The sequence below is a fragment of the Rhizophagus irregularis genome, chromosome 10 (assembly GCF_026210795.1).
Source record: "Rhizophagus irregularis chromosome 10, complete sequence".
NCBI classification, from domain to species: Eukaryota; Fungi; Glomeromycota; class Glomeromycetes; order Glomerales; family Glomeraceae; genus Rhizophagus; species Rhizophagus irregularis.
In genome coordinates this window covers 4,804,584-4,821,025 of record NC_089438.1, presented here as the reverse complement: position 1 = coordinate 4,821,025, position 16,442 = coordinate 4,804,584, and the positions used below count along the sequence as shown (strand labels likewise).

Below are 16,442 nucleotides of genomic sequence, written 5' to 3'. Positions count from 1 at the left end.
TTGGTATACTACATAGGCATTTTATCTTAATACCGAAGATAAGCATTAATTTTGGTAATCATTTCTGTCTCTCTAACCCAGTAAATTAATAATCGTTTATGAAAAGTTAGGTGCGATGGCATGTAAAAAAGGAATCTATTATACTACTATGTGGGACATTCCACATACTTGTTGTCATAATATCTTCGGACTTAAACTAGAGTTAAGAAATTTCCTAGCGGTTACAATTTCGTATGGCAGTCTACTCTATCAACATATACATGTACGACCTCATAGGGTGATTGTTTGAACGAAATATTGGCTCCTTAACACTAGTGTATGACAGATATACCATAATTGAATTATGGCACATATATTATTTACTCGCTATGATCATTACCCTTTTCTGTTTAATTGAAGGAAACCTTCCTGCTGACAATTATGCCTTTCCGATAGACATTAGCCAGGAGCTGTCGGTTGGCGTACTTAAACAAAAAATCAGAGAAAGTAAACCAAACGATCTCGCTAATATCGATTTTAATAATATTACATTATGGCAAGTAGACCTTCCGGATGACAATGATGATGTGATTCATGAATTCCGTAGTCACAAAAGCACTAAAAAAATGAGAGCAACACGAAAAATAGGATTCTATTGGCCTGAAACACCATCTGAACAAGTCATCCATGTTATAATAGAACTCCCACGGGTTCCATCTCATACTTCTATTGATGATGAACTTACAACGAATTTCAGAAGACTTAATATTGCAATGGGTAAAGAACTAACTACTGAAGATACTTCGTATGAGGGAGCTGATGCGTTTGCCTTTATTTCCGAAGAACGGCTTGGATTTATAGATCAAGCTTTGACGAGAGGACGTGTCGTTCTTTTACGTAGCCCGCCATCTTCTGGGAAAACTACACTAGCATATATACTGAAAAAGTATCGGCAAAATCTTAACCCTGAAGAGGAAGTAATTGCTATTTCTATGCTTTTGTTGGAACGTCCTGAAGTATCCTTATCAGATCCCGATTTGTTTGATCAGTACTGGATCCAACAAACTGGGAAATCTTGGAGAGAATGTATTAGCAGCATTAAACCAATTACTATTTTAATAGACGAGGCCCAAATGATATACCATATGCAAAATTCTTCTGGAATACCATAAAAGCGATAATGAATTCCTCTCGTGCATCCAACAATGCCCCAGTTCGTATTTTACTTTTAAGTATGTATGGTATGCCAAAACCTTTGGACGGTATTTCTACCCCCATAACATTTTCAGTAACACTAGGTTTGGACCATTTGCGTCTAAGCCGAGCTGAGTATTCAGTGCTTCTAGAAAAATTTATCACCGCAACACAACGTGAGATGCATTTCGAAATAGAGGGAAACATAAAAAATGTAATGTACAATATGTCTAGAGGTCACGCTGGGATTATGAGGGGGACTTTGAACCGAGTGAAAGAACAATATCGGAATGGAGTGCAAACTACTCCTGAGTTATTAAAATATTTCATATCAGCTGATTTCCGAAATTTCTTAACAAGTACACGATCATTCATTTGGCTGCGTGATTGGAATCCATCAAACAAAGAAAGTCGTTTCCTGCGTAATGCACTAAATAGGTGTGATAAAACTCAACGTTTTACGTAGACATGGACATTCCGAACGCTTCTCCCATCGTTAATAAATATATTCATTCCGGTCTTATCGTCCAAACTAAAAACAGGTTTCAATTTACCGCTCCGCTGATGCGAAGTGTACTAGGCATTTATCTGTATAGTGTTCCTTACGACAAACGTTACCACTTATTGGATGACGGTTCTTTCGAAGAATTCTTATTACGTAGCCTAGAAAGGATGAGGTCTTCCGTTTTAAAGAGTTCTTTAAGCAAAGCTTCTGACAAATTTGACTCTCGTTTAGTCGAGCAGATGTGGCAAAATGAATGGTATAGGTCCGCTAACACAGTATTACCTGATGATGTAACAATTAGTTCAAACGTCGGAGGCTTGTATGGAACTAATGCGTACCTAGATTTCTATGTAAATGGAGAATTGCAGTGGGGGGTAGAAATTCTGAGAGAGGGAACTGACATGTCAGAACATGCGGCTCGTTTTGGACCGAATGGTAGGTATAACACAATTCCTTTTAATGAGATAGCCGTTATTGATTTTCGGTATATAACAAAAAAACTGATAAACCCACTAAAGCATTTTTGGCACGTATTTTACACAGATGACTACACCAAGTTTATCGTGATGAGATTAGGGAAGCCCGACGAACATTTAGTTCTTCGTGGCGATTTAGATTAGTCCGAGAAGCAGTGTAAATTCGGATCCTTAATCGGCGTGTCCTACTTAGAGAGTACGAAGTAGATATTATCCTTCATTTGGAGAAAACTTTGAAGATTTTGGTATATCTTTGTCTATTATTCATCTAAGGCGATAGAATTTTTTTATGGTTAAAGAATGGATATGAAAAAACAAGAAAGTCCCAGTAAGGATGTTTTATTGACATAAAATATTTGTTGTCGATAACTATCAATTATACGTTGCGAATAAGGCATGATTGAACGAAAAGGTGGTCATTGTATACAAAAAATCTTTAGTCTATTATAACCTTCAAAAAAGTGCTCTTCGAGCGGTCTTTGACTGATTTCCGAGGAACAAGACTGTGAACTAAGTCCCCATTTTTTGTTTAGAACACAATCAAATCAGTATAACTGTGCTACTGCAGAATATATTTTCACTACCAGTCACGTGACACTCTACACAAATGTTCAGTATGTCAACATGATATTTCTGCGGTAACAATAATGGAAATTGACATTAATCAATACATATTTACTGTTATCTTGTATTAATGCAGAAGATAAGTATATTTTTTTTGTAGGCACTGTTACCTCTACACTCTTCCACAGCAGCCGGAAATTGAATATATACTGTTATGATGCCACTTTGACAATGATGTATAAAAGTATTCTTAGAAGAATAGCACCCTGTTTGTCAATATCCCGTTATCCACTAATATCTTGTTCCGCAGTCAATATTCCATATCCCTGCACATGACACCCTGAACAATTGGAGTAGGGGATCCTTAACGTGTACCCCGGGTATACGATATTATCCTGTTCCCCTTTTGTCTTAAATATGATTGGCTCAATAATCATAGCCACAAACCTTGTGCAACTTTGTCTTAGAAAATATTTTGTTTCGTGAAAAAAAAACAAGAGTGAAAAAATTTAATTTCACATACAGCAAGAAAGAAAAAATTTGTTTAACACTTAATATGTTATATTTCAGTCTTTTCAGTTTATAATTTTATTTATTTTATTTGTTCTTTATTAAATTTTACTAATAAACAAACAAATGTTCATGTACACGGTAAATTTCATTACAAAAAGCGTTGGTTAACTCTATAAATACTAACTCTAACATAATATATGAATACTTTTATATCCATTAAACAACTTTTTTTATTCAACAAAAATTAGTTTATTTAACCAAAGTGTTTAAATTACGTGACAAAGTATCTGCATATATAAAATATTACAAAAAAATAAGTAGTTTACGAATATTCAAACTAACTTTGATGAAAATTAATATTTGAATAGTCTCATACCTGCAGAATAACTTTACTTAACCTTTAAGAACGTGTTCGCTTTGAATAAGCTGTTGTAGTTATATTATAAAGTTAAAGAAATAAACGCGGCACTAATTTTTATAGCAAAAACTCTTATAAAACTCCAGTACTAAAATAGCTTAATAAAAATTAATAATTACATTACTTCATACCTTTATACATCTCAAAAATTTTACTTAGAAAGAGGATAAAAGGAAAAAGGAAGAAAGAAGAAAGAAAATGTGTATAGTTTATTTGATCATCGAAGCATAAACAAATAAATCAGTGTGTGACGTAAGAGGGGAAACAGGATAAGTAGCGTATACCTCCTGGAACACGTTAAGATTTCCCATTGGAGTATATATTATTGAGCACATGACATAGGACCCTTAGGTATCGATGTCACGTGTCCAATCTCAAGGTATTTATCAATAAAAGTGTCTCATTCCTCCAACAATTATGTATTACAGAGTCCTACCTGAATAAATTATTGCCGATCTGTCATCACGAGTACTGGAAAAGTTTTTGTTAATTCTTCTTTTAAACACCCATTCTCTATCGATTTATGTAATAACATTCAGCAAAACAGTTGTATTATTTATCTTAGTGGCGTACTAAGTATTTATCCACAGAGTATTCCATCAAAGTTACGAAATTAAGTAATCGTATTTACCACATTGATTATCATAATTTGCTACTAGCGTCGTTATTGATTCCTATCTATTATTGTTATTTTCATGTATTTGATTATATTACTTGTGACATTCAACATTAACACATTATGACAAAATTTGGTACGATTGATAAAGTTTCTTAGTGGTTTCACAAAAAATGAGATGTTTCTATGGTAAGTAACTAATAACAAGATTCGATGAAACCAGTTCGCATAATTCGATTACTGTTTATTTGTAACGGAAGGTAATAAGGTACACTTGTGGAGATTGGTAATCAATAAAATTAATCGACGAACTGGTTCACATAGGTTTTATCAAAATTGTGAATAAAATTCACGATTTTAATCACGTGACTTTCACAGAAATTTCGGCTACCTATAGTGACATATAAACGAATGGAATAATGGAGTCCGAATTACTAATAGCCTGATAACAATTATTAGTACATAAATATCTTTAATCCTGTCTTTAACACAAATGAAGTACTAGAATAAGGTTACGTTGATAACAAACAATTTTCTTACATTCCGAAGAGATTTCTTTAGGTACGTATATTTATTATTTCAGACATTTTCTTTTGCCATACTAGCCGTTTCAATACTGTTGTGGATTCCTGTCCATCGTTATCTTTACCAATTATTCTTTACTGTTCTTTCCCTCTTTGTTCACAAAAAAATTGTAATAACATTAGGAACATAGGTTTCTACTTCGTACCCAAAGGGTGGGGCAACTGGCACATTATTGGAGAATTAATGACATGGTAGAAGGTATTATATATTACTGCAATTATAGGAGTCTTGCTAGGAGCACATTACAAACTAGTTAATAATAATTTAACAAACGTTTTTTGTTACTTTTATGGTAATTATTACGTGTTATATGATATTTCCGCATACATAATTAGTAAAGAAATGGAATACGAATATCAATGGGACACATTGATTAACTTCTATCCAGTGAGACCCTGACACTATAAATAGAGAGATGTTAATTTCACAGGTAGAATACACGCATTTTCTTTTTTTCCTTCTCTCTGTCATCGCAATTTTTTCACCCTTTTGAAGTAATGCGATTTTTTAGGATAATACTTTTCGATCACAAAAGCTACATGGATATCCCTAAGAACAGTACAGCTAATAGTTACATTCCCATTTCAATGGAGCAGCATAAACCGTCTCCCAATGCTCCCAGCAATTCTAGGCAAGTACTTTTGTCTACACGTGTCTGAGGCATCCAAGACAAAGTATCGATCCTAAACATACTGTTGACACGTCTGTCAGTTATTTTATTCCAGAAGAGAATAAAAATATCTACTCTCAGGACTCTATGCGAAATTATGAGCTTGTCCACACTTTGCTGATCAGGGGTCACATGGGCCTAGGCAAAACTAAGACTCTTTGACGTTATCTTGACAACTATTTCCCATGCAACACTGGAAAAAATCCCGTTATTCGATTTGTCACTTTTAGACAAACCTTTACCCAGTCTCTCTAACAATTGTTCCCCGATTTTACTTCGTACAAAGACATTTCCACCTGTGAGATCAATCAGACCAAGTTCTCTTGTGTTATTGTACAGGTTGAGTCTCTACACCAGATTTCTATTCCTTCCAATTACGAGCCTATTGATTTGCTTGTTATTGATGAAGTCGAGTCTACTCTCGCTCAGTTCAGTAGTGGACTCCATAAACACTTCAGTTCAGCGTTTGCTGCTTTTAGGTGGATGCTACAAACAGCACGGCATGTGATCTGTATGGATGCCAACCTGGACCTTCACACTCACAACACCTTACAGCTGATGAGAGGTAAGCCTATGCATCTGCACTGGAACCAGTTTTCTCTCGCACGAGACGACCAGTTCTTTTTTACTACTATTTTCGGTGACTGGATAGGATCTATTTTGAAGGCCCTCAGCAGTGGGCAAAAAATAGTTATTCCCATGAATTGTCTTAAGGATGCCAAGGCTATCGAAGAATTACTACGCAGTCGGTTCTCTGGTAAAAAAATAGAGCTATATAGCAATGAGACCCTCCCTTCGAAAAAGAAAGAACACTTTGGTGACATCCACACCTACTGGAGCGAACTTGATGTCCTTATTTATACTCCCACTGTCTCTGCTGATATTAGTTTTGAATCCGTACACTTCGATGCTATTTTCGCCTGTTTCACCGACAATTCCTGCGACGTTGAGACTTGTCGTCAGATGTTAGCACGGGTTCGTAACCTTAGTACTCGTGAACACTTTATTTGTTTTAGGCTGGTAAATACGTGTCATTCTCTGCCTGTCACCACCGATGCGATTTCTCAGCAGTTGCATGATAAACGCACTGGACTGTATCAGACCGTTTCTGATGTGGCATTACAGTTTGAGCATACCGTGAATGGGGGATTCATTTCTACAAGTCTGATTATTTCCATCTATGGCTAGAGAACGAGCGTGTTAAGAACTTGTCAAAAAATGATTTCATGTATAGATTCGTGGACCTTGTTGCTTATACTGGGGCTAGAGTAAATGTGTTGCCCACACATGATCCTGATGATGTCAAAGCCCACCAAACCTCTTTCCGGATGATTAAGACTGACCTGGAAAATGCCCATTGTGAGGCTGTGGCCTCGTCTCCAAAAATAACTGATGTCCATGCCTTCGACATCTATGAACGGCTTGAAAATGAAGAGGACGTGACTGTTCAGGAAAAGAATTCCTTCAAAAAATTCAACTTACTTAACTTCTATGACTTCGGAGAAGAAATTTCTCCAGAGTTCGTCAAAAACTATTCCAAACCAGCTGTCAAACAAGTTTTTACTAACCTGGAGAATATAACCCGTGGAAAAACAGTAGACGAGGCACTCCTAAAAATGCGAGATCATGAGCTTAAGAGGTACACAGATATACTGGGGATGGAATGGTGATGCTTCTTCCTCAGATACCGTTAGCAATGCTAAGGAAGGACATGACCTGGTGAATGAGCGAAAAACATATGCATACCAGTCCCATTGTCTTGCTATTGGACTCCTACGTAGGTGCGGTTTTCAATGTATATGAGACAAAAATAGTATCCAAGATGACCTGCTGGAAAAGAATATACGTGAGTCGCTGCCCGCCATTAAGAAACACATGGACAAGTTCTTGTACGAGTTTGAGGTAAGAAAGGTAAATGTGGATTCCCTTAGTAGAGAAAAAGACAGGGGACTATTCATCAAGAGGAGTCTGACTTTCATAAACTCTATCCTACGCAAGATGTATGGGATTCAGATAAGGAAGTCGAGAAGGAAGGGGATAACCTCCAGTTACACTATCACTTAGAACTCTATCGGCAAACTATTTGCATTCTCGGAAAGAGATAATCCCGTCTATGAATGGGAATCTGATATCCTTATTATTTCCTGTGGTCTAGAAAAGATCCCACTGCGTCAGAACTAGAGGGTACTAAGTAGACTAATACTTTATGATGCGTCTTTTCTTCAACGTCTCCAGATGACCACAGTAATACATAATAATATAGCTCGTGGTACTTGTTTGCGTCTCCGACTGAAAGTAAATTCTGTCCTAAGATAACGCTCATTGAGCAAAGCTATCAACAGTCTGTTATGCTAGTGTCACTAGTCGAAATAAGGCAAATCGGCTAAAAATCAGATATCCGATTTTAGGTCAAATTATGGCTGAAATATGTCCGATTTTTACAAAAAAATATATTCCGATTGTTATCCGATTGACTGCCAATCAGATGTACTTCGGAACTTAAATCGGACATAAATCAGAACTAAATCATACTAAATTCGTACAGTCAATCAGATGTACTTCGGAACTTAAATTGGACATAAATCAGAACTAAATCATACTAAATTCAGAAAATTATTATATATAGAAAATTCGATTTAAATTTATTATCGTTATATATTAATTATCAGAAATAATACATGAAAAAAAAAAATTTAAAATAAATGTAATCGATAGTCCCGCTTCATTCAGCTAAATCATCACCGGCTGCACTTTTTTGACTATCGATTAACACCTCTTCCGTTTCTTCACCATAGTCTTCATCTTCGTCAAAACCACTTCTACTATCGATTTCCGTATCATATATAAAATCCTCTTGCTCGACATATGACCATTGTGGAGCATCTTCAGGGTGCATTCGGTCAAAGTGTTGAACTTCATCATCATACTGGCAAGGTCGTTGTAATTTTGCCATTTGAATATCTGCCGAATGTGAGTCGATGACGTTTTGAAGTAAATTTTTTAGCTAAAAAAGACAATATAAATATAATAAATACAAAATAAAGAAAGGAACGAGAGTGATAAATCGAAGTATAAATATCAAAGAATAAATATCGAAGTATAATAAATATCGAAGTATAATAAATATCGAAGTATAAACCTCTTGTGATCGCCAAGAATAATCATAGACGCATACGATCGTCTTATCTGGATTCTCTTCATCTGACTCACTGATTTCTGGCGAGTGGTAAGATCGATTTGCCAACATTTTTAATAATTGGCGTTTTTCATAACCAATTATTCTTTTGTCACTTTTCCTATAAAGATCCTTTGCAGCCTTAATTCGACGCAATTTTTTCTTAAATGATAAATATATAAGAAAATTAGCATAAATCATTAACATGATGATAAAGGAAAAAATTCGACAATTTTACATTTTGTACGCGACTGTTGTTGTGAACTCTGCGACTGTCCTCGTCACTTTTTCCACTTTTTTTCAGTTGTGTTTGTGATCTTCGCGACTTATGGAGGACGCTCAACCTAAAGATGGTCATCGGTCCTAGAAGACCGCGGTCCTACGGTCCTACACCATAAAAAGACGGACCGGTCCGTCTTAGTTAAGGTTGCTTGCCGAAACTAGAGGGTTTCGGCAGAATGGCGTACGCGAAACTGCTGAAACTAGTTTCGCGAAATCATCAAGAAATGCCGAAACTGCGAAACCTATCAAAATCGCGAAACTGCCGTAACTTGCCGAAACTGTTTCGGCATTTCGGCAATACTTTCTATATGATTTAATTAGAGTTTCGGCATTTAAACAATTTATAAGAATAAAGATTAAAGACAATATGATTTTTTGTATGTAAATATTTATTTTATAATATTTAATATTAAACTAATAAAATACACGATTAAAAATATAATAAAAATTAAAATTTAATAATATCTTTATCTTCTATGTGGGGACCTGCTTCTACCTCTTCTTCTATCTCTACTTCTGTCCCGTCTTCTATCTCTACTTCTATCTCGTCTTCTATCTCTACTTCTTGATCTACTTCTTGATCGAGACCTAGATCGCGACCTTCTTCTTTCCCTTCGCAATCTATATTCATATCGACGTCGATCATGCGCAGCATGCTGCCGTCGATACTCTCATCTAAACAGATCTAAAATCCAATAAAAATATTAATGAATTGAATGAATTGCCTAAATAAAATTAATTTAAAATAATAATTAATAATAATTACCGGTTTGTAACCAGAATTCATCGTTCATATCAGCAAAACACGCTCTATCGAAACTATTTGGGCTTATAATAGGAATGTCGTCATCATTATTATTTATTATCCTACTGAGGTTTTCATAACCTCGTTTGAGGGCATTCCATTTTGTTTGGCATTGCCTGGGTGTCGCTGCAAATCCCGTTGCAACGAACACCCTATTTGCTATTATTGTCCATGCATTTACATGATGACGGTTTGCAATTCTTTTGAATTGCTGATGTAAGTTTTTCCGCTTCGCGATTAATTGCCTAGCTGCATTAATCGTCCATTGGAATACTGGTGGTGGCGGTGGGACAAAAGGTACTAATGCTGCCATTTTTTATTTTTATGATTTTTTCGTAACTTGAAATTTGAAAATTAAATACAATTTGAAAATTAAAATACAATTTGGTTTTGAATTGCGAAAAAAAAATTCAAATTTCATAATATTTATAATAATTTTAAAATTCGTTATAATGTTTAAAACATGAACTGATGAACATAATAACATTCTACATAATTAAAGTATTTGTAACAAAATAAACACAGTTTTGATTCTAATGTAATAAATTTAATTAACGCAGTTCTAAATTTTTTTTTGTAACGCAGTTCTTAAAATTTATTGATCTAATGTAATAAATTTAATTAACGAAGTCCTTAAAACTTATTGATTCTAATATAATATGCTTATCCTTATTCCTTAATTAAATTGCACTATTTTTAAAATATAATATGCTTATCCTTATTCCTTAATTAAATTGCACTATTTTTAAAATATAATATGCTTATCCTTATTCCTTAATTAAATTGCAATGTTTTAAAATATAATATAAAATTACAATTGCCTGCATTGCCTGCATAATTATATGTTAACTGGACTTTGATCGCGAATATTTTGCCCTGCATAATTACATCATTTATTTCCTAAATAGTATCATTATTTAAATTACATGATATTAGAATTAATTCTCATTGGATTAACTATTGTAATTATTTCTCATTATTATTATTCCTCATTATCATCATAATTATCGTCATTATTATCACCGTCATCCATACCTAATACATCATCTATATCATAATCATAGTCACCTTCTCCGGGTCTCTTGTTATTACCACTATCATCAACTTCATCATCTTCCGCATTATTTTCATCTGAATCATCCAATATATCTCTTGGAATATCGCCGATTTCACTAGTAATTGAATCATGCGATAAATTAACAAATTGATCAATCCATAGACTTTCGATTACTACACGGCAATTGTCTTCGGGTATTGTTTCGCCGCTTGTAGTTAATCTCTGAGTAGAAGCTTGCTCCTCATTATATTCCTCATCGTCATCTTCTGCAAAAGCTTCTGCAATACGTATATTGATCTCATCATCACTAAGACGAGTATTCTTTTTTTGATCAATTCCATAAAATCCAAGTTCAGTTTTTGAATTGGATTTCCAATACAAAATTAATTTGCACATGGATTCTAGTTTATCCACATTAAGATTTAAGCGACGTTTATGAAATAGCCATCCTAAAGTCGAAAATCCACGTTCGCAAGTTGCTGAGTTAGGACATATTGCAAATAGATAACTTGCAATTCTTGGCAGGACATCTGGTTCTGGTTCGGTATTAATATATTTCCACCAATTCACGGGATTATCTTTAGCAAAACCGATATCTAGGTCAAATGGCTCTTGCTCATTAATATATTTCTGTATTTGATCACATAAAGTTTCAGCTTCGTAACGGTCGAAACCTAAATTTTTCCCGATTGAAGCTGCACATTTGATAATTCTCATGAGGGCGCATTTTTTAAGTGGCGTGTTTCTAAATCTGGGATCCATAAAAAAACAAGTAATATACTTATCATCATCGAATTCATCAAATCTTTCATTTATTACTTTGATACAATGACTTCGGAATGCAGGATTTAATGATTTGGGTAACTTTTTTAATGTAGCTGCAAGTCTTGCCAAGCTCAGGAAACAATCTGCAAGTGTAGCTCTTCTCGATTCTAATGAAAGTACCGCTTTTCTTAGAGGATCCAGAACAAATCCAAGAACTCGTAAATTTGAAAAAAAAATTCTCGATTGAATAATCAGTTTTATTTTATCATTTGTTAGCACTTTATCGTGATCGCTGGCCATTTCTTCTAGTGCTGATTCCAAATTTATTACTGAATTTACGGATTCACTAGCAGTAGTCCAGCGTGTCTTGCAATATAATTTTAATCCTCCTCCACTAATTCCTTTTTCTTTAATTATTTGAGCAAGTTTTGCATTAGCCTGATGAGAACTTCTAAAAAAGGTTGTCAAAATATTAACACGTTTTAATAAACGTTCCCCAAACTTCTCCTTGACGATGTCGCATGCAATTAAATTGATAGAATGTGCAACGCATCGCACATTCTCAATCTTTGGATGATTCTCATGTATAATTTTTCGTGCATTACGAACATTGGCCGCATTATCGGAAACTACAACACATATTCGATCTTCTCCAATACCTTCTATAACCTTTTCAATTACCGTAACTAGATATTCTGCAGTGTGCGAATTTTCAGACAAATCAGAAAGTTGATAAAGATATTCTTTACGCGACGGAGTCATTACAATGAAGTTCCAAATTGAACGATGTGTACCAGACGTCCAACCATCAAAGGCTAAATTATAAATTAATATTATATAGTAAGTAAGATTAAATAAAAATGACGTATGATAGCCTATTTAATTTAACAAACCTAACGTTAAATTCGTTTCCTTTTCAAGCTCAGAATTAACTTTGAAGTTCACTTGAGCTAATTCACGTTCAAGTAGTTGATTTACTAATACTTCCCTTGTTGGTGTATTGTACCCGGCATTAAGCTCTTTTATAAAATTGATGAAAAAGGGATGTTCCACTACTCTAAACGCAATTCCGCACGCAATAAAAAATTTAACTAATGCACGATTAATTCGTGTACATCTTTGTTCGTTAAGCTCTGTTGAATCATGGTAATCATCCATGTTACTTTGACCTTCAGAGTATTTTCTTTTTTTGGATGACTTGGACTTATCTTGCCGTTCCATTACTTTAGTCATATACCTTCTAACAACTGCTGCTGGCGCATCTGGACAATGGTTTGAAAGATGCTCTTCGAGCTTTGAAACTTCACCGCGTGACCATGTATTCTTACAGTACTTGCAGGAGGCGGCAAATTTGCCAGAACCAACAGCTTCTCCTTTATTAATATCTTCCCAAATGCTATTAGGTGGCCGACCTCCTCTATTTTTCATTTTAATGGTTGAATCTTCTATGTGATCAGTCATTTGAAACAGTTTATTATTAATATTATTATTAAGAAAACGGAAGAAAGTAAAAGAAACTTTAGTTCAGTGTTAAAGGAGATGACGGAATTGGGTTTATTAAATGCATGTTACGCATTTTCCTTTAATAAATATAAGCCCCTTAAAAAAAAACTGTAAAAACGTGTAATATCATAATATTAATATGGGAGTTAGAAATGAAAATTCTAACACTAGATAAAGCTTAAAAGAACTAAGACGACGGTAAAATATTGAAGTTTAATCTTTTATCTGTAGATTATTTGATCATCTAAATTATATTATTAATTGGTGTAACTTGGCGTAACTATATGCAAATCTTATGATCAACTATGCCGAAACTACGGAGAAACCTATTATAGAGGTTTCGGCATGTTTCGGCAGTTTCGCAATTTTGACAGGTTTCGCAGTTTCGGCGTTTCGGCGTTTCGGCACTATATAAGAGGTTTCACCTTTCAGCATTAGGCCAAACAGGTTTCGGCAAGCAACCTTATTTAGTGTAGGACCGCGGTCTTTCGGTCCTGTATCACATATAATAAGACCGTCGGTCTTTTTAAAGACCGCAGTCTTTTTAAGACCGATCGGTCTTTTTTCTTTTTTTTGCAAATAAAAAAAGATTTTCTTCCCCAACTTTATTAGGAATAGCCTTGTTTTATAAATGAACACTAATTGGGATGATTTTTAATATAAATTTTTTTTTTTACAAATCACCTGAATATTATCACAACGTCATGCAAAATTTAAAGCTTTAAGAAAAAATACTTCAAAACGCAATATCTCGCTATCCAGTGATTATAAAAGGATAATTTTACCACCATTCGAATCGTCTCGCTGCGGCGCGTCGAATGGTATCAAAATCATGATTTTAGAATCGATAAAAAAAAATTATGTTGGCAAAACTATTTGATAATAAATTCAATAATTACCGACTATCTATTGATCCTAGAAACATGATTTAGTCACCATTCGACGCGTCTCGCTAAGACGATTCGAATGGTGGTGGTTTCATCCTTTTATGATCACTAGATGACGAGATATTCCGCTTAAACGCTTTTTTTGGAGTTTCGGAGTTTCAGCGTTTTGACAAGCAACTCTACAAGTGGGAAGAGTGATTGTCATTATTTATTGGTTTGAAATAGCCGGTCTTTATATTATTTTATGAAGACATTTGTCAGATTAATAGGTTTATTCAATATAAAAATCATTTATTATATGAAGACCGGTATGAGGACTGGTCGGTCCTCAGGACTGGTCCTACTGCGCCACAAAAAAATGCAAGACCGCGGTCCGGTCCTACAAGTCCTGGGACCGACCGGTCCAGGACCGAGTAGGACCGGTAGGACCGATGACCATCTTTAGCTCAACCAGTTTGTCAATTGTGCTACTGAAGGTTTATAATTTAGAAACATCACCCTTCGAAGTTCAGGAATTAATCTACTGCGAATTTCAACATTTTTTGGACTATTAAACGTTTTGTTATCATCCAAATTGTCATTAGGTTTAATAGTTTTGAGGATCATTTTCATTTCAATCTTTAAATCAGAACAATTAGTATAAAAGTATAAAGACTGTACAATTCTGCCTAAAATTACAAAATTATAAACCCTCGCCTCCTTTTCACGTTGTTCTTCTTGTTCTTCTTTTGGTTGATTTTCGGTGTAGTGTACCGTCTTCTTTACTTTTTTTGACCCATCTGATTTGAACCGTTTTGCTAACCGTTCTTCTGGAACATCAATAACATCAAGGCTTTCAGATGATGATTGTATCTGGTATTGTTCGAGTTTCGTTTTTAATTCGTTAACTTCTTCTTTCAAGTTGTCATTTTCAGAACCGAATTTTGCGTTAACACCAGCAAGAAATTCGTTATCTTCTCGTAAGCGAGCTATTTCAGTGGCAACGACAGCTGTATGTTTGGTTAATTCATTATTTCGTCATTCTAACTGTAAACACTTCGCATGCAAATCGGATACTTCTTGAGATAACCTCTGATTCTCTGTATAAAAATGTAAAATCAATAAAAAAAAATACTAAATCTAACTGACGATATATACACGATACAGACCTGTTGATGCATTATCATCATCGCGGGTAGGTTCATTAGTTTGATATCTGACCGGAAGCCAAAGATTTTTATATCTCTCTTTTACACCTTGGACTCGTTCATGACTTGGCGCAGCAGATGGTGGTTAAGTATTGGACGAATCCGGAAGCCGAAGATTTTTATATCTTTCTTTTACACTTTGAGCTCGTTTATGACTTGGCGCAGCAGATGGTTGTTAAGTATTGGATGAATTTTTATTGATGTTAGTAGTTTGAGCTCGCTCATGAATTGGGGTGGCAGTCCCTTCAACAGCTTGTTGGATATTGGACGAACTTTTATTGATGTTAGTAGTTTGAGCTCGCTCATGAATTGGCGTGGCAGTCCCTTTAACAGCTTGTTGGATATTGGACGAACTTTTATTGATGTTAGTAATCGTTTTATTTTGATTATCACTAGCCAAACCTTTTTCAGTATTTTTATTTTTTCTATTTTTTTGGATCATTATTTTTTTTGGTTGCGAATTTTGGCTCATTATTTTCTTATTTTTTTTTGGTTGCGAAGAGTATTAGACGTTAAAACTCTAAAAAGAAAAGGTTGGTGAGAAAAAATGAAGTTTTATTTAAAAAATCAAACTTTAAGAAACTTTCGCCATCATACTGATCGAATAGTTTATTTTATTATTAATATTATTAATCAAACGATTTGAACGCAAATCGACATCATGTAATATTTATAATTTAAGTGATAGTTGATGATTTTAATAAATTTAATATAATTTAAGTATTATATCGACAATTAAACTCTAAAAAGATTAAACTCTAAAAAGAAAAAGGTTGGTGAGAAAAAATGAAGTTGTTTAAAAAATTAAACTTTAAGAAACTTTCGCCATCATACTGATCGATCGAATAGTCTATTTTATTATCAATATTATTAATCGAATGATTTATATTTATAATTTAAGTGTAGATTGATAATTTTAATAAATTTAGTATTACATCGACGCAGTTGATGATTTTAATAAAATTTATTCTAATTTAAGTATTTTAAACGAATTATATTGATATTATTGATATATTATTAACAATTAACTTTATTTCAAAAAACGTTCACAAAAATGACGAGAAAAAGATCATTATCAAGTATACTCAATGAAGAATCAGATTCTAGACCTCATGCCATACCTTCATCACGTATACAAAGAACCAGATCAGTGTCAAATATAATTGACGAAGAATCTTCAAATCAATCTTATCCTACATCATCACATATTGGATGGTTAGTTGCATGTAATTGTTCTGAATGTAATGGACGATTAGTAGAT

At 34.2% G+C, this 16,442-nt stretch overlaps 8 protein-coding genes across 8 annotated transcripts; 5 read left to right on the top strand and 3 right to left on the bottom strand.

Annotated features, from left to right (window-relative positions):
* Positions 1-368: 368 nt before the first annotated feature.
* Positions 369-1,151, top strand: OCT59_002474 (uncharacterized protein; the record flags this gene model as incomplete). The annotated part of the gene is made up of 1 exon (XM_025311155.2): positions 369-1,151. The coding sequence occupies one exon, from the start codon at positions 369-371 to the stop codon at positions 1,149-1,151; it is 783 nt and encodes a 260-aa protein (XP_025174553.2).
* A 62-nt stretch (positions 1,152-1,213) lies between these two features.
* On the top strand, positions 1,214-1,639 carry OCT59_002473 (uncharacterized protein; the record flags this gene model as incomplete). Its single annotated transcript, XM_066144530.1, has 1 exon — positions 1,214-1,639. One exon carries the CDS (start codon positions 1,214-1,216, stop codon positions 1,637-1,639), a length of 426 nt encoding a protein of 141 aa, XP_065995686.1.
* Positions 1,640-1,737: 98 nt separating this feature from the next.
* Positions 1,738-2,298, top strand: OCT59_002472 (uncharacterized protein; the record flags this gene model as incomplete). The annotated part of the gene is made up of 1 exon (XM_066144529.1): positions 1,738-2,298. One exon carries the CDS (start codon positions 1,738-1,740, stop codon positions 2,296-2,298), a length of 561 nt encoding a protein of 186 aa, XP_065995685.1.
* Positions 2,299-5,389: 3,091 nt separating this feature from the next.
* Positions 5,390-6,708, top strand: OCT59_002471 (uncharacterized protein; the record flags this gene model as incomplete). Its single annotated transcript, XM_066144528.1, has 2 exons — positions 5,390-5,485; positions 5,860-6,708. 2 exons carry the CDS (start codon positions 5,390-5,392, stop codon positions 6,706-6,708), a joined length of 945 nt encoding a protein of 314 aa, XP_065995684.1.
* A 38-nt stretch (positions 6,709-6,746) lies between these two features.
* On the top strand, positions 6,747-7,190 carry OCT59_002470 (uncharacterized protein; the record flags this gene model as incomplete). Its single annotated transcript, XM_066144527.1, has 1 exon — positions 6,747-7,190. The coding sequence occupies one exon, from the start codon at positions 6,747-6,749 to the stop codon at positions 7,188-7,190; it is 444 nt and encodes a 147-aa protein (XP_065995683.1).
* A 1,052-nt stretch (positions 7,191-8,242) lies between these two features.
* On the bottom strand, positions 8,243-8,902 carry OCT59_002469 (uncharacterized protein; the record flags this gene model as incomplete). Its single annotated transcript, XM_066144526.1, has 2 exons — positions 8,243-8,524; positions 8,660-8,902. 2 exons carry the CDS (start codon positions 8,900-8,902, stop codon positions 8,243-8,245), a joined length of 525 nt encoding a protein of 174 aa, XP_065995682.1.
* Positions 8,903-14,435: 5,533 nt separating this feature from the next.
* Positions 14,436-15,154, bottom strand: OCT59_002468 (uncharacterized protein; the record flags this gene model as incomplete). Its single annotated transcript, XM_066144525.1, has 3 exons — positions 14,436-14,983; positions 15,064-15,073; positions 15,143-15,154. 3 exons carry the CDS (start codon positions 15,152-15,154, stop codon positions 14,436-14,438), a joined length of 570 nt encoding a protein of 189 aa, XP_065995681.1.
* A 202-nt stretch (positions 15,155-15,356) lies between these two features.
* On the bottom strand, positions 15,357-15,623 carry OCT59_002467 (uncharacterized protein; the record flags this gene model as incomplete). The annotated part of the gene is made up of 1 exon (XM_066144524.1): positions 15,357-15,623. The coding sequence occupies one exon, from the start codon at positions 15,621-15,623 to the stop codon at positions 15,357-15,359; it is 267 nt and encodes an 88-aa protein (XP_065995680.1).
* Between the last annotated feature and the right edge of the window lie 819 nt (positions 15,624-16,442).